General features: G+C 47.0%; 1 protein-coding gene across 1 annotated transcript; it reads right to left on the reverse strand.

The window, feature by feature from the left end:
- Positions 1-310: 310 nt before the first annotated feature.
- LOC104538320 (alpha-2-macroglobulin-like protein 1) lies at positions 311-27,521 on the reverse strand. Its single transcript, XM_010181478.1, has 33 exons — positions 27,516-27,521; positions 23,019-23,181; positions 22,640-22,692; positions 20,771-20,924; positions 20,249-20,333; positions 19,578-19,698; positions 18,640-18,757; positions 17,456-17,565; positions 16,920-17,090; positions 15,408-15,632; positions 15,214-15,277; positions 14,639-14,784; positions 14,334-14,483; positions 13,261-13,458; positions 12,617-12,704; positions 11,944-12,050; positions 11,258-11,325; positions 9,823-10,051; positions 9,346-9,469; positions 9,054-9,175; positions 8,751-8,802; positions 8,267-8,350; positions 7,698-7,874; positions 7,297-7,378; positions 6,449-6,605; positions 5,121-5,292; positions 4,457-4,671; positions 3,942-4,157; positions 3,435-3,550; positions 2,680-2,770; positions 2,331-2,399; positions 1,062-1,164; positions 311-351 (listed from the first exon to the last, which is right to left on the reverse strand). The coding sequence occupies exons 1-33, from the start codon at positions 27,519-27,521 to the stop codon at positions 311-313; spliced, it is 4,077 nt and encodes a 1,358-aa protein (XP_010179780.1).
- Positions 27,522-27,555: the final 34 nt, after the last annotated feature.

Here is a 27,555-nt window from a genome sequence, read left to right on the forward strand (position 1 = left end):
TTTCTGTTGCTTCTCATCTCAATGTGGTGGCTATTGGCAAGGGTAACAAAGGACTGACGGACAGAGACTGCAGAGGATGGGCCTATCCCTGTTCCTGTGAAGACAAGAAAGGACAAAAAATATCTGTGTTCCTGAAGAACTAAAACTAACCACTGGGAACTCACCCTTACTTATCATTGCTAATCACTTCCTACCCTGAACCTGCAATCTGGCAAGTTTCTTGAGCAAGTGCACTAGCTAGCATCTCCCTCCCTCTCCATACTCTTCAGGACCATGCCTGTGCTGACAAAAGAGTTGTTGGGGTCTCACCTCACTCGCATGGAGCACTGTAGCTCATTGCCGTAGTTTCTTCTGGAAGATGAGAAAAAAAGTGCTGGTGAGAAACATGTGCCAAAAACTTACTAAAGCAGCCCAGAATTGTGCCTCTGTTTCTAGGACAGGCGTTCCCTCAGCTTACAGGTCATGACTGCCCTCCACTGTGACACACAAATCTACTAGTATGTGTCAAAGACTCTGTGTGCAGCTACTCCAGATTCACCCAAGTCATGTGGCTTGTGAACTTTTGAAGCTTTAATTAAGTCCCAAACAGCTCCATTACAGTTATGGGTTCCTCACTTTCTGAAGCAATAGCTATCTCTGACATATTTCTAGCCTTTCCTCCCACTAGGGACCCCAGAAAAGAGAGGACAAGTTGTTTTCATTGTCATTCTTCTAAGGGGGCCTTCACTCTTCTAAGGCATCCCCTCACTATGGTCCCTCTGCTTTTGCTGCCTCCCACAGAATGAGTGTACAAAAGCATGGCTCTGAGCTCCTTGTTCCCCTCTTGCTGGGAGAGATCCTAAGTGGATCCACATGCCAACTTCAAGCTTGCAAGTGCTGGGGCCAGAGAAAGAAGCATCTACCATTTTGAAACCCAAGAGGGTAAGTTCATCACTAGAGAGCTTGTAAAGGGCAGTTAGATAAACATATCAGGGATGGTATTGTGTTAGACTTGGCAAATTGAGAAAATTCCTTTCAGTGGTACCTTTGGGTGGTTTCTGCAGTACAGCATCTGAGCTCACCTGGCATGTAGTAATCGTAGACCTTGATATTAGCTGGCTTATGATCCTTCACTTGCACGTCCTGCTGCACCAGCAAAGTATAGGTGTGAGGCTGTCTAGTCAGCTAAGACCAAGAGATACAAGGATTATGGCCAGACTCAAGACTCGTAAGACAATCCCTTTCACCTGAGCTCCATGGAGACCTCACCACTGTGACAGATCTGTTCTGCTTTCCAGTCCATCTCAGAAATATCTTATACTTCACATCCTGTGGCCATCTCCCATTTTTGGTCACCAAATTTAGCTCATCTCATGAGAGACATCAAGTCCAGAGATTCGATGTGCATTAGGTATTTAAATGTAGCACTACTGCTCACAACCAATCCCATATTCCCCTCCAGCTCTTCTCTGAGCTCCTTCATGTATCAAGTAGCCTCTGTGGCTACATTCTTATACACGGTCCCATTACATCAGCTCTTATTCTCCAGTCTCACACAGCCCCCATCATTAAGCAGACAAAAGCAAGATGTGGATGAACATCTGCTAGAAGGTAGTAGTTGCATGACCTGCTGTTGATTGGGTTCTACCTTGTGCTACCTGGCAGCCTGAGCTGAAATCTTTGCTGCCTTTCTGCTCTGTGCTGTAAATGTAAGGAAAGCAGCAGCTCTGCAAATATAATGCATCCATACAAGCAATAACCTACTTACTATAATGCTGGCTTAGCTCAGCTTATTGACAACTGGGGATGAAGAATCACAGAAATGGAGAACTGCTTCTTGGAAATTCACTGGAGAAACGCTGGTTGTTAATCTGTTGACTAATGAGGCTGTGGAGAGAGCACTGCTGCTCACATAACCATCTGTTTTGATTTTGAGTGATCTTGGCAAACTCCCTGAGCAATCTTGGATGCTCCCTACTACATTCAGGCCGCTCAAGGGCTTTCTAAGAATTCAGGCTTGCTTGAATTTGCTAGATGGATCCTACTACTATTCCCCAATTCTGATGAGACACTGTATATGGGCTTTCAACAGTCTGAACAGTGCCAACAGATATAGGCTTAACATCCGAGTTAGCCCCATTGCACTCAAGCTGAGTGGCCCTGTATACAGGCTCTACAGCTGAACTAATGCAGGCTGACCCAGCACACTTCTCCAGGTCAACAAATACGACTAGTATGCAGGAATAACAGTTCTGGATACTAAAAATACTAATGGAACCAAGATACAAGATGAAGCTTAAAGTGATCTGCCAGTCCATAGTCCTTTTAATGTTACCCTAAACTCCACTTACTTCCTCCAGGTAAAGAATGACTCGATCAGCTTCGCTTTCAACTTTCTTCACTAAAGGCATTTTCTTTAGCTGAAAATAGGGGAAGAATGTCAGAAAGACTCTAACAGAAAGCAGAAATATTCAGGGACATTTGTCGTTCTGAGAGCACAGGCAAAATGTTCCCATGGCCAAGGAAGCCCTTGTGGCAGGGGAAGGCAAGGTGTGGCCTAGAAGAGACTTTGAGTACAAAGATTTCTTGAGAAGAAAAGGACCGTGTTTCTCTACCCATAGGAATGATATACATACAGTCCTGCATGATGGACATCCATCACCATTCCCATCCCAGCTAGACTCAAACTCCCGGTCTCACCTCTTCCAGTGAATGTGCCACGGGGCTGTATCCAGACAGCAGCTCCACTTGGATCAGGACCATGTTGGTCGCCACACGGTTCCCTGTGTAGCTGCAGCAGGAACCCAGGGGACAGCACTAATGTTACTTTCTGAGTCATGATCTCCAGATACCCCAGCCCAGCTTTGGTACCCAGGTGGAGGAATCTGCTTTTCCTTCCAGTGTTTCTCCTGTAAGCATACCTGTTCCTGTACTGTACTGAATCTTTGTGCTTCCCCTCATCTCTCTTTAAATTGTGCTGAGCAAAGGAGAATAAATTCCTTGAAAGGCTTCTGGAGTTACCTTCTCTAGACATGGCAGGGATTGTCACATCCTCCACCTGCTCTGTTGGCAGTTGAATCCCAAGTCAGGCACAGAAGTACAACAGAGGAGAGTGGTATGACAGTCAACCAGGAGCAGAGGAGGGAAGACTTAGGGATAAGTGTCACTAGTCAGTTCCACAGGACCTTCACATCACTAGTGTTTTGAGACATAATCCTAGAAGGGAATGAGACCCATAGACCTTGGGAGACCTTGTGGTGACTGGAATGATAATGAGGGCTATAGCTGAGCCATCCCTCTGGGGTCATGTACCTTCCACCCAGCTGAGGATAGCACAGTTAAATGAATCAGGACATCTTTGCACTTGGACCTCATGAGTGAAGGGGAATCTTGGCTGTCAAGAGACTGGTGCCACTTAGCACAGAGGAGGCAAGGGGCAACTGAGTGTCTCCTACCGAGCATGAATGGTGACAGGGAACTGGGTGGCGTTGGGTGCGGTGCACTCTGTCTGCACAGACATGGCAAAGGTGGTGTCGCTCCTTGGTGGGGGGATGTGGTACCGTAGAATGGCCTGTCAGGACAGAAATGAATTTGTTGGCATAAAATAGAAGGTGTTTTGTTGGTGATTTGGCTGCTATTTGCTTCTAGCGTTTGACTGCTCTTTGCTGTCTTGCACTGGTATAATAAAAAACTATGTAGAGAAAGTGGAGGTTGTGCTTGTGCACTGCTCCTGGAGGAGAGGTGCAGCTCTGACTTCATGCAGATGTTCCAGATTTCATTTGGGGAATTACTATTCCCTTTCTGTTGGATCCCAGCTATTCCTACCAGCCTTGAAGCCCAGATTCTTGCAAATCACTGCAGCAGTTAGTTTGTTCTTAGTCTTGGCTAAGTGGCCAGGTGAGAGGTCCCCTGGCTTTCAAGGCTTTTCCCCAGACAGACCTTTTCTCCCTGGTTGGGCTTACCTGGAGGAAAAGGCACCCACGACCGTGGACACGCACAGTATAACCCTGGGAAACGTCTGGCAGCTCCACTGTCTGCAGCAGGAGGCGATTAGTGTTGTCTACTCGGATGTTTTGGTTGAAAACCTCAGAGGAGAGAGAAGCCTGAAGATCAGGGCCTTCCTTGCTGAAGGTCTTGGTTGCATACAGAGCTAGGGCTTCCAGGGCAACCACTGTGTCCTGAGGAAAGAGATAGACACTGGGCAAAATAGGATCCTTGTTCCCTGTGCATGCCCAGTCCTTAGCCTTTCCCTCCCTCATACTGCAGTTACAGCATAATAAAGGTGAGCTTTCCTTTTGGACTTTTAGCATGGCATTAGCTCAGACAAAGACAAATATTCGCCCTTTCCCAACTCCCAGGTGCTGTAAATCCATAGATTTTTTTCTTCTCTTTTAAAGTATTTTTTACTATCGACTGTGCTAGAACCCATTGGTGTCACAAACCATAGCTGACCATAGCAGGTTCTCAAGGGGATTACCTGAGTTGAAGCAAAGCCTCCATAAGGGTTCTGCTGCTTGATAAGCCAAGACACAATCTGGGTTGCCTTTGTGATCTCCTCTGAAGACAAACTTGACTTTGAAAGGTGAGCCAGGAGGATACTAGAAGTCAATTCCACATCAACAGATGGAGCTTGATACCAATACAGGGAGTCTTCTTCCTGTTTGGACTGCTGACTCCAGAATATTTGGTCACCTACAGGTGGAGTGGGAAACTTATGGGGTGTGTAGCTGTAACTAATGACCTTGGAGTCTTGCTTGGCCCCTGTGCCTAGGTACTGAGTGAACATGTATACTGGGACAAGATATGGATGCATATCTTCCTATTTGTCCCCCTACACCCTGCTTTTCCCAGTGAAAAGCTAAGCTTGCAGGCTGGGAAGGAGCTCTACAACGTCCATGAAGCTCCCCTGGTTTGGATGACTGGGAGACCAGGACCATGAGATCATCCACAGAGTAAGTCTGTCTCACAGTATGGATATAGCCTGTGATAGCTCAGCAAACAGAAGCTATCCAAGCCTTGGGCTCCCCACAGAGCTCTGTCAATGCCCCTTACTGCTGTCCTGCATCCCCTTAAGTGTTCAGCCCTGGGATCTCCACACAGTTCTGCCAATGACCCTCTCTTCTGCCCCACAGACTTTGTACCTGATATTATGGCTGCCTTATCCAATCTTTTGAGGATTTTCTGCCTGAGGACCTTATCACCTGCTACTGCAAAGGCATTTGCAGCTAGTGCCAGGCTGTAGAGGTTGGAACTGCCAGTATCAGCATTGACCAGGTCCTTTATACATGTCAAAGCTTTCAACACAACTGGGTCCTAGGATACAAATAAAAGCACATTGGTTGCTGGGAAGGGTATGTGGGGAGGGAATGCAGCCTTGATGTGTGCAGGGACAGGACACATAGGGAGAAAAATGGTGACACACCTGTGTGTGTACCTGCTGAGAGGCTGCACACACAGCCTGTCCCTGCTGCCGATACTCACAGACCGTGGCATCCCTGAGTGTAGGAGAGCTGTGATGATCGCAGAGCTTAGCCCCAGTCCTTCCTCCACTGCGCCCTGCAGTCACCACAAAACATAGAGGAGGAAGGCTGCCATGAGAAGGGAGAGGGAGAACTTTTACAGTGCCTTCTGCTCCCTGAGCAAAAGGGACCTGGTCTGCCAGTGCAGGCTACAGTGCTGATCCTATTCCTCCACTAAGAAAGTACCAGGGCTAATATCTGCTTTTGTAGGTCTTGCTTGCTGGAGGACTTTTCAGCCACGGTGACCCAAAATCCTCTGGGAGGCTGATTCCCTCCCTCTGCTGAACACATTGCCCTTTCCTCTTCCCTGCAGAAGATTTTCAGTACCAGATTTCAGTGTCAGGAAAAAGTGATGTTCCCAGAACCTCACTGCAAGGTGGCCAGGGCTTACTTACTTAAGTGCCAGGGCTGTGGCAAGGGTATGAAGGAGCAAACAAAAAGGTATCTTTTGCAAGTGGCAGTGAAAGGTACCGTTCTCTTCACTTGGAGAACTATCTATCTGAGGTACTGTCCACCAAACTGCTGCTGGCCCCACCTTGGTCATGTTCTGTGTGTGTCTGTGAACACACAAGTGCTGTGTTTTTGAGTGTATAGGGAACACCACTGGCAAGATGAATCTCACATTAGTGGCTGCCATCAACCTCCATTCACTCTTTCTGACTCTCTCTGTACAGAGAACTCAGATTGAAGGAAGAAATGACAGCTCACTAATGGGAAAGGAAGCTAAACCAGTTTACCAAGGGAATAACACAGAGGTTGAAAACCATGTTTTGTTTTGTTTTGGGGGTATGTGTTAGCTTCTGAGATGAGGCTAGGGCAGGACACTGGTTCAGTTCCTATGTGGGTAAAGCCTCCCTCCTGCAGTAGAGTTCATTTGTTCTTGGACCCAAATTGGGCCATAAAGTGAAGAAGCTCTGAGGTACATAATGAAGAGCCAGGACATGTCATACCATCAGACCATTGTTGAAGAGCTTCCCCACACTCTCGAAGCAGCCAGATGGAGTCTGACTTTTAATCAAGGCACTGGCAGCATCCTTTATATTCTGCTCATCTATGTGGATGAAGTCCTGGGCTTGGCTGAAGGTCTTGAGGACAAGGGCAGTAAGCCTACAGCCAAGGAACAGAGAAGAAAATTGAACTGAACTAGTCACTGATGTCCATCTCCAGTAGGAGACAGGAGCCTCTGTGTCTTCCACTGTCACATCCCTTGAGAAATGCCAGCAGGCCAGAGCCTCTGCACAGAGGGAGAATTGGAAGCAATGTGCACAAGATGGATGCTCTTGAAGCTCAAGCTCAGATCCATCTGCAGCAAGAAAATGTTTGAGAGAGAAAAGAATCGCTGACTTTTCAGTGCTTCCCCCAGACCTCTGCCAATTCCAACAGGGAATGAACAGAAACTGCTCGTCAGACTTTCTGGAAGAGAACTGTGCCAGTGAACTGACCAGAGCTGTCCCTGTTTGAATGTTTATGTGATTTAAAGCTAGGACAGCTGATACTTAGTAAGCTCATTCCACTCCTTTCCCAGTCCTATTTGGACACGAAGTGCTCTGGAAAACCTGATCTTTGCAGTCAAGTTTTCAGAATCAGCCTCAGTTGAGGTGCCCAAGCACAATCAAACAGGGGTACCTCAAGTCGGTTCACTGGCACGGTTCTCTTCCAAAAAGTCTCACGAGCAGTTTCTGTTCAAAACTCCACATCTCCATACTCCCTCTGTTTCCCCAGACCAAAATCCAAGCCACCTTGAGTCTGACCAGGTCAAGCTGTTATTCCTCAACGGTGTCTGGATGTCTCTGCTTACCACGTGTTCCCTGGCTCACTTCCTTCCCCAAACGCACTGTATGAGCCATCTGCGTGCTTGTACAAGAGCTGCCGCTGATATCCTGTGGGAAGAGGCTGGGGGTAGTGAAGATGTTCTGTGTCTGTCAAGCTCTCAAGGTGACAACCTGCCCTGCCAATCCCGCTGGTCATTATAGAGAGCATTGTCTCTGAGGAGCACAGCAAAGAGCTTTTGGAGGGATGCTGTGTACCCCTTGTTCAGCTGAGGCACAGCAGCCTGGTTTACATTGCTGTAATTCCTGTGCTGTCAGGCTAGTGACACTGTACAAATCCTGTTCAGCACCAAGCCTCTGCTGAGATCCCCTACCTGCTGTAGTGGACATCACCAGTTTAATAACCTGACATGAGCAGAAATCCACTCACCACTTTCCAAATAGCCAATTGCCTTCTGCTTGATTTCTGGAGTCAGTTGTCCTGTTTCTTCAAGGTATCGTGTGACAAAGACATTGGGGGCAAAATGAACCATGTTCTGCTCACCACAGCCACTGGACATCTGGAGGAGCTCATCTATGTTGTCCAGTGCTGTCCCCAAAATGTCACCTGTAGGACAGAACCACAGCTTTGGGAGCTTTACATATTCTCGCCTGTAAAAAATTTATGGTCTCATGGATTCTCCAAATAACCTGCTAAAATTGGTCTCAGTTCACTTCTGCTCACACTAGGATGACTTTACTGTCTATAGAGCCCTGTAGGAACAGTGATACAGTACTTGTCTATTTTTCACTAGACTGGGCGAAATTATACATCCATCTGTCCCAGGGTCACTTGTATAAAAGACATGGGATGCTTCTCTGGAAGACATAAGGGCCCAGTATCACACCTTATCTTACACAGTCCCTCTTGTTACTCTGCTAAAGCAGACATGCTGACACAAAAAAAAAAGAATCCTGCAGGAAAATATCTTATTTTCCAAACTCCCCCCTGAATCTCACCTAAGAAGGAGACGTGGGCTCTCTCCGACCCAAGGACCCTGTTCTCTGGCACAGTGAAAGTGATTGTCTCTGAAGCTGAAGTTCCTGCAAACGGCAAAAGTATCAGAACAACAACAGGTAGGAGGGAGACTGCAGATCCACAGGCATCCCTGGGTGTAAACAAGGCTGGAATTACCCCATCAGTTGATGAAATCAGCATTCAAAAGAAAGGATGACACAGAGATCAGGCCACCCACTGATGAGTGACCGTGATAGGGTTAGTCAGTGGCTTGGTCCTGCCAGAAGCTTGTAATACTGGGTAGAGCTGAATGGCTTTGCCTCCCCATAAAAGCTCCAAAATCCCTGACTTTCCTCTCCCCATGCACTTCCAGATAGTCCTAGAGTTGTTCACAAAGCACACTGCTTCTGTTTGGTCTTCTTGCTCCGTGCACACATACAGCCCCAGTGGTAACACAGTCCCCATCTCTGGGGTATCTGCACCTACCTTTAGGGCACAGGAGTGAGGTGTGGGTCTTTTCCTCCAGCAGCCCCTCTGCCTGGTGGGGAAAAGCCTGGTCAGCTCAGATGGGAAAGCAGTAAAATAAGAGCAGCTGTGCAGTTCAGCCATCAAGTGGAGGTGCTCAGCTCATGGCCCAACCCAACCTGCCCTTAGAACCACTCCTTGACCAGCCTCCCTGAGAAACATGCCTACCTGCCTGGCCAACACTCCCTTCCCAGAGCCACCCACTTGGCCATTTTGAGTCTAACCCAGTTTCAGTCTCACCAGGACCCAGAAGCATACTCTGACCTTCACCAGCAGGTCTTTAACGACTGTGTCCTTCCCTCCAGACTCTGGCACAACAGCTGTCCTCTCAGTGCAAACATCCTCCTGCTCCACCACCTCAGCAGTGACAGTGAAATTCACCTTCCCTAAAGAACAAAACATCACGAGGCCAGTTGACACATCTATGCCTATGTTTTAGTTTGGTCGGTCTAAAAGTGCTTTGCAGAATAGGACACTCTCCCTTCCAGCCCAGCTCTGGTTTCCTCAGGCAGCTCTGCCAGTGCCTCCTGCTCCTGCCCCTCCCTTGCCTCCTTACCTAATTTTGTAGCCTTCACATCCCAGAAAAATGTTTTTGCTGAGTCAGGACACAGACAAGTAGAGAACCTGATATTTGCATGCACAAATTCAAAGTCCCTGGAGTCCGTTAGGCTAAGCCGGAGCTAGAGGTGAAACAAAACGGAGTTCAGGTTACAGAGCTGCTGCTGTGTTTTTCCGTTCAGCTCCTTGATTCAAATGTCAGTCAAGTCCAGAAGCCCAGCATGAGTAAGACGATGGCCCTGATGCAATATCTGTAGGCCACTAACAGCCCATGGTCATCGTAGTCCTGTAGCATTGAATTTAAGGGGAGGGATGAACTGGACAGAGACGCCTCTGCATGGAGCTTTGTGAGGAGCTTCTTTGGTGTCTTTTGCCCAGTGCCTGAGGAAGCAGCCCCTGCTTTGGGTCTCTGTCAGAGAAGTGCTGTTACCACACATTCCCCTGCTCAACAACCATCTAGGAGGGAGCCACTCACCGCCATGCACTGCTTCAGGTAGCTGAAGACTTTGACTTTCAGGGGAAATGACTCTCCCCGGAAGACGGAGTAGGGCAAGATGGGTTCCACAAAGAAGGGCTTGAAGCTCCTTAGGCTGGCGGTCTCTGAGATTCCCAGCCCATGTCTCTCTGAGGTGCAGAAGGTCATGGCTCTCCAGTCGGTGATACTGTCAGGTACTGTGACACCTAGCTCAGCAGCCCCCGAAGCACTGAGGAGAAAACAGAGTGGAAGGGGTGGTCCCCATTCCTATAAAGATTTCCCTTGGGAAGACAAATGCAGAAGGGCTATGAACGGGAAGTGTGTGTGAAGGTGCGGGGATTCCTAGGATGTAGGACAGAGGTACAGGAAGGACAGCAAATGGGTGGGCAAGGAAGGACTGAAAGGCAAATGCAAACCAAAATTTGCTTCTGTTGAGTGTTTCACCTCAAATTCTTGTTTTGTGTCGGCACAAAGGACTCCCAAGGGTCCGTGTTATACAACCAGCCTATGCCAGGGAGTAATGTGTGACACTTCCACCACACCATCACCCAAATTCCCAACCACAGCTGGGCAGTCATCATTATAAATGTCACTTACAGATTTGGATACACAAAATGGAAGATGCTCCCTGCCCTGAAAAGGGCATAATCCACCCAAATGAGATGGAGAGGTAGAGATCCTATCTTACAGACAGAGAACATTGGTAGATGGGACAGTTAAGAAAGCTGAGATGTGTGAATAAGGGGAGAAGAGTGGATACTGTATAACTTGACTTTAGCAAGGCATTTGACAAGTCTCTCACAGTACCCTTGTAACCACATTAGTGTGAACTGGACGAATGAATGATAAAGTGATGGACCATTGGTAATGAAGGATGTTTATTGGTGACACAAAGTCCAAGTGGTGTCTGTTTACCCATGACATCTCTCAGGGGTTGATACTTGGGTCAATACTGCTTAATGGCAGTAAGCCATTCAGACCTGGATAACAGGGGAAAGGACATAGTCAGCAAGATTAGCAGACTAATCTTACTTTATATTAGCAGACTATACCTTGCTGAGGAGGGGTTTCTGATATGCTGGAGGGAAAGTTTACTATTAAGAAGAACCTTGAAAAGCTGGAAAAATAGGCTTGAAAAGAGATAAATACAAAATTCTGTATCTAGGATGGAGTAATACCATGCAACAGTACAGGCTAGGCAGGGCCTGGCTAGTAAGCAACTTTGCAGAAAAAGAGGTGGGGGTCCTGGTGGATGACAAGTTGTGCATGAGACATCTTACGTGCCCTTACAGTAACAAAGGCCATCTACTGTATTAAGAAGACTGCAGTTACTGGGTTGAGAAAAGTTATTTTCCCACTCTATTCCTCCCTTGTGGGACCACATCTGAAGTAGTGTCCCATTTTTGCCTTCCAGGATAAGAAAATATTGACATACTTGAATGCATCCAGTGGAGGACTATCAAGATGGTCAGGGGCCTGGGACATGTGATGTAAAAGGAGAGGCTGAAAGAACAAGGGGTTTCAACTTAAGAAAGAAAGGCTAGGGGGAGATCTTTCTGCTTTCTACAGCTATCTAATAGGAAGGTGTAGAGACAATGGAACCAGTTTCTCGAGGTGCATATTGGCAGGATGAAAAGTAACAGATACAAGTTGAAACATGGGAAATTCTAACTTGAGGTAAGAAAAAAAAAATCATGAGAACAATCAGCACTGGAACAGGTGCCCAGTTAGTTTGTGAAATCTCAGTCCTTGGAGATACACAGAACTTGACTACAACAGCCTTATGTAGCTGGACCTGCCTTGCACAGGATGTTGAGCTACAGACCTCTGGAGGCCTCTTCCATCCTGCAGGATTCTGTGATTTTAAGTTCCCTATAGACACTTGGAAAATCTCAAGTAGAGCCAGGAACTGAACCAAGCCTCCATTGTCCTTATCCACTTCTTCACATCTCTCTTTCCTTTGTGGGCACAGAAGGCAATAGTGCCCTGGTTCTGCTCCTGCCCATTCCCTCTCTGCTGTGGCTGGTAGGATGTCTGGATTCATGTGGGGCCACAGCCCGTAATTACTCACTTGATGGGAACCAGAGTCCAGATGAATGTCTCTGGAAACCAGGCACGTACTGGTCCTGCCTCGCTACCAAGCTCAAAGTGCTCTGACTCAGCACGTTCAACAGCAGCATCTGTTTCTGGGTTCGAGTTGTCCAAGTCCGCCAGGTCACCGTATGCTACTGGGAATAAAAGCATTCATTCAAAGGCAGAGCAACTGTGAGATCAGGATAGAATTCAGCTGGGAAAAGATCAGCTCTCCATCCCTTCCATTCCCGTTCCAATCCCCCTTGTCCTCTCCAAGATGCCCTCAACCTACTTCGTCATTGCATGCTCCACCATGAGGGACTCTATCTGCTCACACTTTTGCTCTCAGGCTCTGCAGAAAGCCCTAGATACTGCCCAGTGCGTCTTGCTTCATTCTCTGGTTTCCAGCAAGAGCTTTTCTAGTCTTATAAACAGATGTTCCTTCCTAAGACAGCTGCCTCATTTCCCTCTACCAAGCAAGTTCTTCCTATGCAGCCAACTCTCCACCCCTCCAGTGCACTGGATACAAAAACACACACACAGAGAAACACACACACGCACACCCCCAGGACCCTTCCCATCTTCTTGTGGTGTCTGTGCAGCCTCCCACTCATCTCTGGAAGCCATCCCCAGTTCCTCAGCACATCGCATGTTCAGCTGCCCTTGTGCAGCCTGTATGTTACCCATGATCTCCAAAGAAACAGGATAAATCAAGATGTACACATGTAGTCGTAGTAGAAAGAGATCTGGGTGTGGCACTCAATCGGAGACTTGATTTTAAGGCTGGTTAAAAATGTTAGACCTGAATTCTGGGGGAAAGAAAAAGAGAAGACAAATTTCAGTGGAGGGGGTGGCGTGTCTGAGGGTCTGTCTCTGCCCCCGCCTCCCAGCATATCAGCTACCCTGTGTTGTTGCACCTCAGCCCAACCTACTAATTTATGCAGGGAGAGAATGCTCCCAAAGCCCAACCCTGGCCCCTTACACCAAAGGAGGCCCTCTCCAGTCAGGACTGTGGAGGTGACCACTTGCATGTGCATGCCCACACACAAAGTGTGTATTTTGACACCACAGTTTGCTGCCCAACCTAACACAGACTTGTTCACATCTTTTGCCTGCTACTCCTTTCTACCATTCTTTCCCTGTTTTCCCCAGTCCTCCCTTTCTCTCAGGTGCTTTGCTTTTCCAAACAAAATTTGGCTGGGAGCATGGAGTGTCAGAGATCTCTTAGTTCAGAAGCTTGGCAAATTCAGAACCTGAAATTATCAGCATTTACAAGAAAGACAATTTGTGAAGCTGTGCAGCGCTGTCCTGGGATATGAAAAGGCTCTGCTTTGACAATTCAGGTTGTCTGAAATTTAGATTTACCTTCAAAAGTTCATAAACATCTGGTTGGGACACTGCATATGAGTATCTGTCGACCATGAATGGTGACACTGTTCCTGGTGAAATGGTGGTCTGAGGGGAACTGGTGGTTCCTGGGCTCTTGTGGATGGTACAGTAGTCACTGTAAGGGTCTGTGAGGGTGCTGGGATGCTCTTGAGAAGAGCTGAACATATTGTACACCTGTAGACAGAGAAAGAAAACAGTACAGGTCAGTGTGAGAAGAGGGAAGTTTTTAATTTCTATTCAGAGATTTTCTGTGACTGCAGAGGCAGAGGTCGGATCCTGCTTGCTGCAAATACCCAGTCTCAAAGGTTTTTGAGCTTCATGGAGAGCCTCCAAAACTTTTAGATGCATAGCACTAGAGATGAACACAAACCCCTCTGAGGTACAGTTGCATACCTGTGGCCACTTCTAGCTCATAGATTGTACCTGTGAGCTCAATGCAAACAGTGAGGAGACCTTCCCCATAGGAATCTTTAAGTAGGTTCTTGTCTAATTGAAGACACTGGATTCACCAATACAGTGTCAAGAAGCAATTCAAGGGTCCTTAGACCCAAAGAGTCTCAGGTCTAGAGGAGAAATGGGACCCTTCCGCTGCGAAGACATCACTTACAGTCCAGTTTGTGGATGGTAGGACTGTCTGGTTCATGTAAGCTGGAACAAAGTCACAGAGCCTATCAAACACTGGGCATTTTTTAACATAACTCTTTTTTTCAGAGCACTGTCACGAATTGTTTCAGGAGATGGAACTGTCTTGCTATCTGGTTGCCACTGTGGCAAAGCACTCTAGGTTTAGTCTCTGTCCTTTGACTCTAGTCAAGGATATGACTTTGAGCTGTACTTGGGGATGACAGTGCATTATTTGATAAGATCCCTCCACAGAGACTGGAAATTTTGACTGGTGGTTGATGTTTGACTTCATTTTTTCTCATTAAGCCACGTCCTGTCCCCATTCAAGCACTTATTGGTATATCCACTGTGCAGTGCCTGCAACCAGATACTCAAAAGGCATTCCTTCAATATAGTATTGAAGGCTCAGCTCTAAAGTGACTCACACTATCCTTGGATAGCTCAGCCTCTGGCCTCAGAAGAAGGACACTCTGATCTACAGCACGGATGCTACACAGGGAGCCTGGTGCAGCCTTCAAATGGAGGTGGACAGCTGATCCTGGGAGAGCCACTGTGTCTGAGAAGCCAATCTTCACCTGAAACAGCAGAAGAAATAGGGACTGAAGACATTGACAGAGGAAGGAAAGAGGAGACTGTGGCTACTGGATTCTGCTGGACATCTATTGCCAATTTGCAGTAAATTAGCAACCCTCCAGCTTACCTACCCCCTTATGTTTTGTGCACTACTTACATGGTTCCTGAAGCACTTGGAGACTTGCAGACTGAAGGTGTCAGCTGCCACTTGTCCCTCAGGAAAAGGAGTGTAAACAAAGAGGGTAGCCATGGGTGAAATGAGGTCAATGGGCAGACTGACATTGAAAGCCCCACTGTACTGACCTGAAGGAAGAAGGAGAAACAGAAGAAGTATAGGAAGAGGTAAGAAAGTCTGTCTCCAAGGATTGAGGCAGTAACATGCTCATCCTCTACAATATTTCTGTACAGTTACTTGGATAAAAAACTATTCTGCCTTGCTTCTGGGGAGAAGCAAGACCAGGATGTAGGACAGTGCTATTCTGTAGCAGTGAACTTACATCATGAGAGATCTTGGCAGGTAAACTCTGACGGTTACATCATTTGATCAGAAAAAATAATCAGGGAAATTGGAAGAAGAGAGATAGTGTATTTGCCATTTCCTCTTAGTTTCTTTTTGTGCCAGCTCTGTTGTTTCCCATTGTTCTCATATCTCTTTTCTTTCCTTCCCCATTTAGGTTGGAAGGGCTTTCCTGTTGGATCCTTAATTTTTTCTCAGTATTTAGATGCTCTTACCTAATGGTGGATCAAGAAGTACTGTTGTCTGGCCATGATGCACAAGGGATCCTCTGGCCAAAACCTAAAAGGGAATGAAAAGAGCAAAAGGTTGATAGTGCCTCTGCTCCATGTCTCTGGGCCAGGAAAGGGCCCCATGCTGACACAGACTCATCGCAAAGCTGACTCTGTTGCCAGTGCTGCCCTGCACTCACCAGGTGGTAGAAGTCTGCTGTGGCAGCCCCATCCCCCAGCTCTGTGGCCAGGATGCGATAGTACACAGTGACCTGCTGTGTGTCCCCACAGGGCAGCATTCCCCGCACTGGTTGAATCCTCACAGAGCTGCGGCTGGAAGAGTAGAAGGCCCTCAGTGTGAGGGATGCAGTGCCATAAGACACCCTCACATTTTGACCCCTTAAGTCGTCCGGCTGGGTTGTTGCCTGTAGCACAGAAAAGGTGGCTTGGTGTCTGAAGACCTCTTATAGCTCTCCCCATGCCAAAACCAAGACTGACTGGACAGTAGACTCTGAACTTTCCCAGTGTAAGGTGTCTATTTCCACCTAAGCCAAGCTCCAGAGTAATTTTCTGTGGAGCTTGACATTGCCTGCTCCAGCACACTCTGGGATAACTAGTGCCTACACAAGTCAAGGAGCTGTATACTCCTAGGGCTTGGGCCAGAAGCTGAACTTCGGCAATGCTGCTGCTACTCCAGGAGCAAGCCAGGTCGTTAGACTATGCAGAGTGGCTTGGTAGTCCCTGGTTCAAACCACTGAACCTCTTGATTCTGTCTGGTACCTCTGGGAAAATGGCATGGATCTCCCCTGATAGTCTGTGTTACTGTTCAGCATTATTCCATTTGCACATTTATTTCTTTTAGCACTTCTCAGATCCATAAGGTAGAGGTGTCAGTGGACAACTGCAGGTAACAGCCTTGCTCATCTTTGACCTATGATCTATCTGCACTGAGACTATGATATTAATGTCTTGTGGACTTCCAGAAAGGCCAAGATCCATCAACTAAGATACTGCATGCACTCTGATAAAGTGCTTTGACCTTGAAGATAGGACACATATTAGAAACCTACCCTACTACCAGACAAGAGAGGCTTCTTTGTTCATGGGAAAGCAGATGCAGAACTTTTCTCTCTCAATTCACTGTAGGTGGCATCCGTATTTATCTCCTTGCATCCTGGTTACCTTCTCTGCTCCAGATTGTCTTGCAACAAGCGGTTCCTTACTAGCCTGCCTTCTTTCTCTCCTAAGTTTTCTGCCTCTTATATTCCAGGTTTCTCTTAGCTCTTATACTATGAGGAAACATACTGCAAACTGGTCATTGACATTTTCTTCTCTGCATGTATTTTCAGACACTTCTTCCCTAGCTCCTTTCCCATCTTCCTGTTCCATGCCATGTGGGAGCCCTTCCTCTGCTTTCTGCTCCTACCCAGCCCCACAAAGCCCTTTGCACCTCAGACAGAGGTGCTATACAGGTAGACCTCAGTCAGAACTTCATGGGGCCACTGTTCACTGCCCCATCTCTCAATCATGTTTCCTGACTGCTCAGGGACTGTGCTGGCTGTGCTTTGGGCTATTCCTCTTGCCTTAGATCCATCATTTCACTGCTCCATGCCTCCATCTCCCTGGCTATACCAAGACAGTAACATAGACTAGACATCTGAGAGATGCATTGCTTAGTGCTAGCTGAATCCAGTGTAATTATTGGGCTTAACCTGTAGAAGAACTTTACTGCTGTTGTCCCATGCTGATGTCTCTAAGGCGAAAGAGGCCATCCCAGTGTCATCCGTGAAGTAGGTCTTGGTCTGCTTCATGCTACCATGGGACACTGCAAGAATCACCTCCTTATTCTTCAGGTGTGTCCCATTGACACTTTTGAGTTCCAGCTGCAATGATGCAGAGAACAGTCAGAAAACTGAAGGCCTCAGGATTGAAAAATCTACCTCCTAGTAGAAGTCCCACTTCCCTTCTTCACAAAGGGATTCTTAGTGTGACTCCTAACTCCTTCAACCCCTCCCCATTTATGCAGCAGCCGACTCATCTGGCAAAGCCATGTACCTATCCTGTGGTCACACTTTTGGATTACTTCTTGGTAGAGATGTCAAAGGAGAGGCTAGGTCAAAGGAGAGACTAGGTCAAAGGACTGTGCTAGCAGCTTTGGGCAGCTCAGAGCAACAGGACTCCCTTCTGTGCCCACCATGCCCTTAGGCTCAGCTGCTGGGCTTTCCATGTTTCTGCCCTGTTCACTTACATTTCCATAGTAGGGAGCTCCTTGCTGATAGTAGTAGCTTGTCCCCCAGAATTTGAGGGTTGTGATATCAAAAGTGACCTTGCAGTTTTCAGTGGTGTTGAACTCCACCCCTAGGAAAGACAGAAGGTGAATAAGAGTGAGCATCATGTATCTGAGCAAAGACAGCAGGACTGGACGGACTAAGGTAAGAGATGGACTGTCACTTATAGGGGACTGTAGTTTCTCCATGAAATTTCAGGAGTCATTTAACACATGCACTTGGCACTAGTGACTCCTACATTCTGACCTGCTAGAACAACAACAGTCTACCAGGATGTCTCTGCTAAATACTTCTTATGAATTTGTTTAAGATGGTCCTACTCACAATTGTCCACTTTCATTCTCCTCCCGTTCTCACAGCAGAGTCACTAGAAGGCAACATCTTCCCTTGCCTTCACCGTGTTAGTTTACATTCTGCTGTCTTGTCATGTGGTGCCCATCTGAAATCACTGCAGTTTGTTAGGTAAACGTGTGCCAGTGCTTTCAGCAAGGGGCTGCAAAACATTTTCTTGTTAGGAAGGGTTCGTAAAATTTCGTAAGAGAGGAAACTTCACAGGATGGGATATTTAACAGGAGCTGTGGACAAGTACTCTCATCTCCCTATCTGTGATGGGGAGGTAAATCTGATGAGGAGCTACCAGTGGTACACAGTCAGGGCCTGGGTTATCACTGGTTGTTCTGATTCTTCCATTATTCCAACAGACTTTTCTACAGTACGGTTTAAGAACAAAAGAATCTGGCCTGGCCCATCTCTGTGCACATTTCTACTGTGATCAGAAGATGAGAGAAAGCAGCTCTTGTCCATCTCTGCCAAACCAAGAAGACTGTCAGAACTAAGCTGGCCACAGCAGCTTGTGGAGGAGCAATCATACTGGTAAAGCTCTTCCTGCAACTGGGACAACTCACAAGTCCTATGTGAGTCAGACACGGGTGTATGGTACACAAGAACATCCACGCTGCCATGGTGATGCCAGGGAAGATGCAACCTTCTGAACACTTGACCCCATGGGAGTCAGTGCAGAAGGTTGCAGTGGTTTGATGAGAAGACACATAGGGAGTCTTGCAGATGAAAACCCAAAGACAAGCATGTTGTATGAGTGTAAAGGAAAAGATTTATCATGAAGTGTAGAATCAGTTTTTGCTACCTGTTCCACTTTCTTTCAGAAAAGCCACAGCTTCCAGGTTGAAATCAGAATTCTCACCACGCTTCTGGTGGTAGACCTTAATATTCACATCAGTGGCAAAACAGCCATCCTCGTTTGTCTGGGGATGCAAAATTGTATCTGTTAACCAATCATGAATGCATTAACCCCTTCTGCAGTGCAGATCAAACCCAAAGCCTGGAAGTCTAGAAGTACATGACAGTACTGTGAGTACTATCCAGTAAGATATTTGAGTTAGAAGAGCAACTCCCATAGTGGCACGAAATGGACTTCTTTTCAGTGGAGCAGTAACTATTAGGAGATACTGTTTCACACGTCTCATTCTTACACACTCAGGCATGTGCCACTAGCAAACAGGAGTTGTAATTTCTCCCTGACAACATAACTTCTTCTGCTAGGACAGGATTTATCTTTAAGACATGCGCTGGGTTACTTTAAAATATGTAAACAGATATGAATAGATTCATTCAATCTTAGAGATGAATAAGTAAAGTCTGTGCTGAACTGCAATTGCTTGCTTAGATGCAAAAGGTGACTCCTGGTCTCCAAAACAGCTATTTCTAGGAAACAGCACATAGGTGTTTACACCAGATTAAAAGGCAGTGCTAGAAAGAATCCAGTGGAAATCAATCGATGTGAACAGTGCCTGTATTTTTTATTTCCCTGTTGCAACACCTGTTTTGTAGGTGAATCTACAGTAGTTAGCTTGCCTACAGATGTTTCTTCCTTTGAGTGTATCTAAGTGCAGTTAGAGAAATCACTGAGAGGGGCTAAGATTGCTGCACTGGGGATTTAAGGAAATATCAGTCATTCATCCCTGAGCAAAGTGCACGCTGCTTCAATAGCTGATGCCTGTCCCACTCCTTCCCTCTCTTTGTCCCTTTCCCTCTCTTTTGCAAGAGGATGTCCCATGTGCTCACCTCACCAGTGTAATCCTTACAGATACTGCGCTTGGCTTTGGAAGACTTCCGATTATAGCGGGTAAGTTTACGGCACACCACAGCCTTCACACTACCTTGCACTGGCTTCCCATATGTGTACCTGGCAAACGTAGCAGAGACAACTCTCACTCACATACAGAAACACCGGCTCAAGGGTGAATATCAGCTTCAGCCCATGGATTGCAGCTACGCAACTCAGCACCCAGCATTATCTCCATGGATCATGAGCTCAGCAGAGGCCAAGAAGTTAAAATAATTTCATCAGATTGAGACAGAAGGCAGTGGTGGGTGACTTCTTTCCAAGTTGACACTAGTCCCACCAGGCAGTGCTAGGGGACATTGGGCTGGCCACAGGTTGATTCATTATCCTTTTCACGCTTATTCCTTCCTGACACTAATCAATGCAGCAGAGATACTGTGTTGCAGGGCACCTGCCCCACTGCCACACTTTCAAACTCATGGAAAAAGAAGTAGGGAGAGATGATACCGAGAAAAGTGAGAGTCCAGGAGAGCTCCTTAGCAGAGGATGGCAGGGTACCAGACTTTGGGAGAGGTAGGGTTGGCAGAGACCATTTTGAGCTCAGTTATTGATAGCTGTGGGGTTTCCCAATCAGTAAGAATACACCTACTGCCACAGAAAATCAGCTCACATGCCACAGATGTGAAGATGGAAGCTATTCTCCAAGATGGTGACCACCTGAGGCATCTGGATGGAGACACTGAACTTGGGCAGCACTGTGTGAAAGCAGGAGAAATATAATTCAGTTCTAAACCTAGAGAGAATTCATTTGTTCCAACGTGCTCCCCAAATGTTCTTTTAGAGAAAATAAATCTCTCCTTTCAATCCCTGACTACCAGCACATATAGCTTGGTAGCAATGCACCAGCTGTGCAGCCAGGAGAGCATGGTGGAAGTAGATGGCTGTCTCCTCCACAGAGCAAGGCTGTGAGACAGTGCCTCAGTCCATCCTCAGGACATGAGGGACGAGAAAGACAGTGGGTCTGAGTGAAAGTCAATGATCGCACCCACTGGCAGGCAGTTGGACATGTCAGGTGCTAGCACAACTTGCACAGCTGTTCACAGCTGCATGGCCCATTCAACTTTGTGTGAGAGAGGCGCGCTGGAGGAAATACATCTTTCACTTGCTGCCATCAGCTCCCTGAGACTCTTACCATACTCCTCTACCCTGAAGGTGTGTGTGCGGTCAGGCAGTTTGATGGTGTACTCTCCAATTGCTGCTTCTGCAGCCAGAGGGAAGGACAGATCCACAATGCCTCTCACAGGTGTAACATTCAGCCACTGTGCGATTCGGTTCCCTTTGGGGTCCTGTGTAGGCAGCAGTAGATAGTTATTTCCTAGTGCCAAGAGAGTGTCCAAGCTATCACAGCATGATCAGAGCACATAATCTCTTGTCCTGAGAGCTCAGGTCTACGACACAGCTACACTGCTCAGGTGAATTAAAGATTGAAGAGGATAGAGCTTTTCTCCCTATCTCACTGTTATTGCTCTCTGGTGGCACCACTATCTCACTAATTGCTGCAAAATTGTGGTTTACTGCATGCCTGTCACACTAAGAGATAGAGGTGGTCCTTCTCAGAGACAGTGATCTGAGCCGGCATAGCTGGTCAATCCTGACAGCACATGCTGCTTAAGGCATGAACTACTTGGAAGAGACTACCAGGGAGTCTGATGTCTGGAATCCCCAGGAAAGTCTAGGGAAGTGAGTCCAGGACTTCATGCAAGGAAACTCGAGGCCCGATACAGACAGGAGGCTGAAAAGACCTGGGATGCTGAGCAGAGGCTGTGAAACTGCAAGGGCATTTGGAGGCTTTGTTGACTGTCACGGTCAGTCCACGATGGAGAGTCTTCTCCCACTGCTTGTTCCTGGGAGGGCAAGGTGCAGAATTCTGGCTACAGTCTTGCACTGCCCAGCCAGGAAGGACTTGGTGATGACTTGATGGGTGCTTTATAAACATATGGAACAAGTAGGAACTCTTGTTTGAAAGAGTGAAACTGGATCAGAGTACTACGTTTGTATAAACTGTCATAAAGCATTGCAGAGGTGTCTCAGAAACCATATGTTTATGTGTTGATTGCTTGGTGGGTATGGCATGCAAATGTGCATTAGCTATTGCCAATTGCTAGTTGGAACTGTGACCTCTCTGCTTGGATTATTACAAACTCCCCACTGCTTTCAGGTATATTTCCTTAGCTCAGGTGATTGCAGTCCATATTTTACCTGTAATATTGAAATTAAACTAACAGATTTTAGGGACAATATCCTGAAAGCTTCTTTAGGAAGTTTCTCTAGCTGTGTAGCCACAACACTAACTGGTCAAACTTTTATTTTCTGTATGTTAAATATAAAAGTCTCCCTAAAGAAACTTCAGGATTTTCATAAATCTCCAAGTCACAGGCTAGAGGGTTCAAAAGTCTTGTGACCACCCTAGAAAAGTTTGCTGAACAGTTGACTGGTTTTCAATGGCACCCAATATCTACTGCAGGGACCCCTGTGTGATCAGTATCATGACACTGCACAAACTTGTGTGGATACCAAAGGAAGGGAGACCAAGAGTTCAAGGACCGTTCATTCCCATTCATTCTGAGGTAACTGACTTTCTGCATCCATATCTCCCCAACCATCATCTCCAAATCCGTGTCTTCCCCAAGGTGAGAAGAAATCACCACTTTCAATAAAGTAGGTGCTTTACCTTCAGTTCCACCAGGCGGTGCTGTGGGAAAGAAATAACATTAGTGGCATGCTTTCAGGTAAGTTACCATCCACCTCCCTGGCATTTTTTATCCCCCAACCATCCATGAGTCTTCCCTACGCAATTCCTTGGGACTGCCTGTGACCCAAGGTCACAAGCAGCTCCTGTGTTGCAGGTGGTGCCCAACGCTGTTTATAAGCACCAAAAGCAAACACTGAGACTAGCTGTCCACAGCTGGATCACCTAGCTGGGCCAAGGACTGATCCAGAAGTCATGGAGTCAGCCCATACCATTTTCAGATTTATTCAGGTTTCTCCCCTCTTGACTTACCGTTTCATTGCTGGCAATAAAGTTCTGATCCAAGGTTACAATTCGCAGCTTGACTACAGAGCAAAAGAAAAATAGGACTGGCTGAAATGAAATCAAGTCTGTTAGCGATAATAAGAATGGATGGCTAAGAAAGATGTGCCCATGTGCTTCACTGAGAGCATGTGGGCAGCAGCTAGAGCCATCCACTCATGGTCCTATGCCCAAAGCCCTGTCCCGAGCTAGCAGCCTGCTAGATAGAAAGTGGTAGATGTGGGAGAGAGGTAACCCGAAATTCCTCAAAGCTTGTGACCCATCTCCCTTGCAGAGCAGGCCCTACTCCAAGCACTCCCCCATATTTCGTGGCCAGAGGACTCCTCTTTCTCTCAGATTCTGTCCATACCAGCCTGTCCAGGTTTGTACACAGGTTTGTCTGTCTGGATAAAAGTCTTCTTGTCTGCATGCTTGATGAGGACTTTCTGTTTCTTCTGAAACTCTGAGTTGGCTTCCAGGACTGTGATAACAATAAAAGCCACTTCATCAGTGTTTCCAGCAGGAGGAGGGACCTGCAGGCATAGTTGTAACCATCATTTAGGGTGGATCCCTCTCATGGATCCCCAGGCTTTTGGAATAATGATTATAATACTGCTCCAGTTCTTCTAGTCCTGAAAGACCTCACAGTACTTTTCAGAATATATTCTAGAAGAGTAAAATATCAGTGGGGCTAGACAGCAGGAAGGACACCAACAGACATATACAGGCAGAAGCAGAGGATTCAGTACCTGATAAAGACGTCACCACAGGAAGAAAAAATTCTTTGCCTTCCTGCCCAGCAAGAGCAGAACTCATGCACTATCCACCCTACTGACAATCCTTGAAAATATCTTCCTCACCTGGAAGCTTGTGCAATGAAGTAAGTTGAGCTGGGAGATGGACTGAGTGATCAGAGTCTCATTCCTGGCTCTGCTTTGCAAGGTTACTGTCACATGGATTGGGACTGCTTGTTTTCTGCTGAGCTGGAGGCACACAGTCTCGGAGAAGGGGTAGTAGAGCTGAGATGGTATTGCCACAGCATAATTTCTATTAAAAAAAAAAAGTCAGGTGAAACTGATTTTCTGAGAGAATGGGTTTTGACTGTAGGATTTTGGTACTTCCTAATTAGACTTCTGATCTCTTCATTCCACTGTTATGATGACAGTGGGACAAGATCACACCATTCTTCTCATCTACTGGTACTTCAGCCATTAACACTGAGTCTGTACTACATGCCACCTGCACATGTAAAAAGATAAAGTCACTGCTTCCAAAACTGAAAGTCAAAATAAGGCAAACAGATCTCTCCCAGGTCACCCCAGCAGCAAAGCTTAGCTACATTGCAAGTTTTCTGAGACTTCAGCCTTTTCACTGAACCACACTATGTATAACCATCAGTATGCCTGGCTGGTTATCTGCTTTATGTCCTATCAGCTACTCTTGAACTCAGAACCAATACCACACGTATGGGACCTGGTGTTCTGGCTTCACGTCCCAGATAGAGAGTTTCATGACACCTCTTCAGCTCCTGACACTCCTGTCCTCCTTGCTCTCTTACTCCAAGTCTCACACCTGTGTGGCTCAGCTCCTCTCATAGCTGTGCCCATGGATAACACCAAGAAGCTGTTCATATTGGGTTTTTTTTTCACCTTTAACTGCACTGCAGCAACTAGGACCAAAGAGAAGCCAACATTCAAGCAGATTTGAAAACTCTCATTGCTGACTCCTCCTGGTTACTGCCTCTGGACAGGTTCAGCCAGAAGCACGTTTTGTAGCAGCAGGAGGGCAGGTCCCAGAAAGATCAGAACAGCAGGAGGCAGGGATGTGACCTGCTGGTTGTTCTTAGCTGGAGCTCAGCACCCTGACAAGAGGGAGTCAAAGTCCTGCTGGCCTTTGCAAGGTCATCCGTTGCCCTTCCTTTCCCAGCTGTAAAAGTACGAGGCAGCATCTCTGAGGTGGTAATTCAAGGGTTGCAAGAGCCAGGCTGGATTACTTTCTAATGAATCTACAAAGCACACTGGCATACAGACAGGACAGCAGACAGCCTGTTGAAGCAAGCAGTGTTTCCATAACGCAGAGCTTCATGCTGAAGGTAACAGTGGAAAACACGCAGGAGTAAAGCATCATTTGAGAGGGAGCTGTGTCAGCCTGCAGAACATGTCCCAGAGGAAGAGGTTGTACTCCTTCTGGGAAATATTTTTAAAACTAGACTTGTGACATTCCACACCACACAGCAGGAGGGAACACAACTACAACCCAGTGACATATTTCCCACCGTAACATCTACTGTGTGAGCACAGCTCCGTTTCTGTTTACACTTATGCTATGGCTGCAAAAGCAAAGACTTACAAAAGGCAAGAGCAAGTTCACAAGCCAGTATATCCTAGCAGTGCTTGCTGGGCCAGGAGTTGCATTCCTGATAAAAAGTATGAAGAGAAGCAGCGCTGGGAATTGTCCTTGCCAGAGGTTTCTTAGAAAGTCTGAGGGAACAGATGGCCAGATAAGCCAGAATAAACACATTGCTTTACAAAGAGCATCCCCATTAGATACCTTAGGCTCATGTTTGCCTGGTTTATAAAGGCACCCAGCTTTGTCTGCTAAAGATTTAAATGCTGACCTATGACTCTAGGAGAAAAGCATAGCCCAAAAGGAAATAAATTCTAAACCACAGCAGGAGATGCAAGATGTTGGTTGGCAGGTCAGAATTAAACACATGCAGAAAGCTGGCAGAGTTGCTTTGCCTGAGTCCTTGCAGAAATACATGGTCTACATCAAAGACACTAAAGGGAGAGCCAAGAAGTAGAGGGAGTGTGGGGGGAAGGGTGCCTGAGAATCAAGTGAAACCTTGGGAATATGAGAAATTACGCTTCTCTGGAAAAGCACTCCTGATCTTAGGACTTCTGTCCTGTTGCTGTCACACCGCCGCCCCCCTAGGATCCCTCACAGACCAGAGCGTGTACACAAAGCAGCTGATGCTCTTACAGCATTGCAGGTGATCCGGCTGTGCTAGGCAGGAGAAGGATGCAGCCCCACAGGAAAGTGATGCTCCACATAGCTGATTGCAGGTCGAATCCCTCCAGGGAAAGCTGAGCCTCTCCTCTGTCTCCCTTTCACCCCTGCTTCTGCTGCTTTCTTTCTTTCCTCTCGCCCTCCTCCAGAGCAGACAGACTGTGCGGCTCCTGCCCTGACAGGGTTCCAGTCTCTCTCTTGGCTTCGAAAGCAAGAAGGTGGGAATCACGCTGCGCATGGCTGGGGCTGGGATGTGGGTGGGTGGAAGGGGTGGAGACAGTGTTTGTAGCCTACACACCAAAGGCACCTGCCTCAAGACTTTGTACAGCTTGTTGGTATTTCTCTAGGAGATGTCTTGCTATGCCTTCTTCTGCAGCGCAGCTGATGGCAGCAGGAGCGCTCAGTTACTGTATTTAGTACAGGGGCCCAATTTTTATAAAGGTGCCTTTACCAGGAGTTCATTGGAAACATCCTGGGGCAAGTTCATTCTTTGTAATATCAGTGAATTTTGCTTCAGGCTTCTTCTGTGGAACTTTTTTTTTTAAATGTATTATTTACTTCTTACTGAAATTTCATTCCTGCCCTGCAGTGTCCAGCCAGACCAGCCCACGGCTCCACACCCAGCTCTGCTAGAGCACCGGCCTCTCCCTGGAAGAAGGGAAGAACTTTCGCATTTTATTTTCTTTTCATTGTCTATCTGTTCCCATTTAACTTTAGAGGCAACCAACTTGATGACCAGAGATGCAGAGTCATGAAGAGTGTTACTGAAATGACAGAACTCTGTTTTTGTCCCACCAGTTTAGGCTTGAACTCAAATCCCTGTTGATTTTAGGGAATCAAATATAATCCCAGAGCAGTGACACAGAGTGCTTTAAACCTGCAGATTACCTGAATGTCAGTGCTAGGTTAAAGGCTAGTGCATGCCTCTTGCATTGGACTGTGAGCTAAGAGAGTAGATGCTAAGCGCACACGGGGACTGTGCCAAAGTAAATCAAGGGGATTGCTTCAGCGGGGAGCAAAGAGTGGCTGGATGGCAAATTCCCTCTGTACTGTGTACCTTTGGTATGCTCTGCAAAAACACCACTGGGGCCAGGGCAGGATGAGGACTTACACCTTCAAATGAGATTGTAACTAGAGGGAAAATACATCCAAGCCCTACTCACTTCATTGCTGACACCCAGGAAAAGGAAATACAAGGATGCGGTGCCTGAGAAGAGTCTGGAGGAGATGGGTGGTGGTGTCAGTGTAGAACTACCTTATGGCTGCAGGAAGCTGCCAGAAGATCAGACATCTGACCCGAGGAGATGTAAAGTAGAGGTTTGCTAAAGTATGTGGGAACTAAAAATGTCTTGTGTTATTTGGAAAGGGCTTACAGTGGAGCTATGAGGGGAGTTGGCAGTGGGTGGCAGGAGTAGCCCTGGAAAAGGTTCTGCCCCCAGGAGGATTAGACATCGCTAGGATGGATGGGTGGACAGAGGTAGTGATGCAGGGAATGGAGATGAATTGAAAGGTTTTTACTCCAAGCTCTGATTAGGAGAGGATCACTAATGATGCACAGATTGTGTACTGAGGATGCATTTTAGAAGCTGAGGACAGTAGCTGGTGTGCAGCTTTGGCTGTCATCGGATGCCAGGGTCCGGGCCAGCCATAGCTGAGAGGAGTGTTTCTTCTAAGTCCCCTTTGGCATGGGTTAGAGGTCACCTACCCCACATCTCCCCCCAGTGCTCTGGCACCCCATGGCCTGGAATATCATCTGAGTGTAGATGTGGGTGGAGAACTGTGTTCTGTGGCCTTTACCCTGTTGTTGGTGAAAGCAAGTAAATATTAGCTAATGTCGTTAGCCTGGGAGAGATATTACCTCCATATATCAACTTCGTCACTCTTTGGACCTAGGAGCA

This window comes from Mesitornis unicolor, unplaced genomic scaffold (assembly GCF_000695765.1).
Source record: "Mesitornis unicolor isolate BGI_N332 unplaced genomic scaffold, ASM69576v1 scaffold21063, whole genome shotgun sequence".
Classification (NCBI taxonomy): Eukaryota; Metazoa; Chordata; class Aves; order Mesitornithiformes; family Mesitornithidae; genus Mesitornis; species Mesitornis unicolor.

What these genes read in the sequence shown, in the direction of transcription:
- LOC104538320 (XM_010181478.1), bottom strand. An exon ending in GTAAGGATTACACTGGTGAG is followed by an intron (nt 18,758 to 19,577) that starts GTGAGCACATGG and finishes TTGCATCCCCAG; the next exon opens with ACAAACGAGGATGGCTGTTT. An exon ending in CCAAGTGCTTCAGGAACCAT is followed by an intron (nt 14,484 to 14,638) that starts GTAAGTAGTGCA and finishes CTGCTGTTTCAG; the next exon opens with GTGAAGATTGGCTTCTCAGA.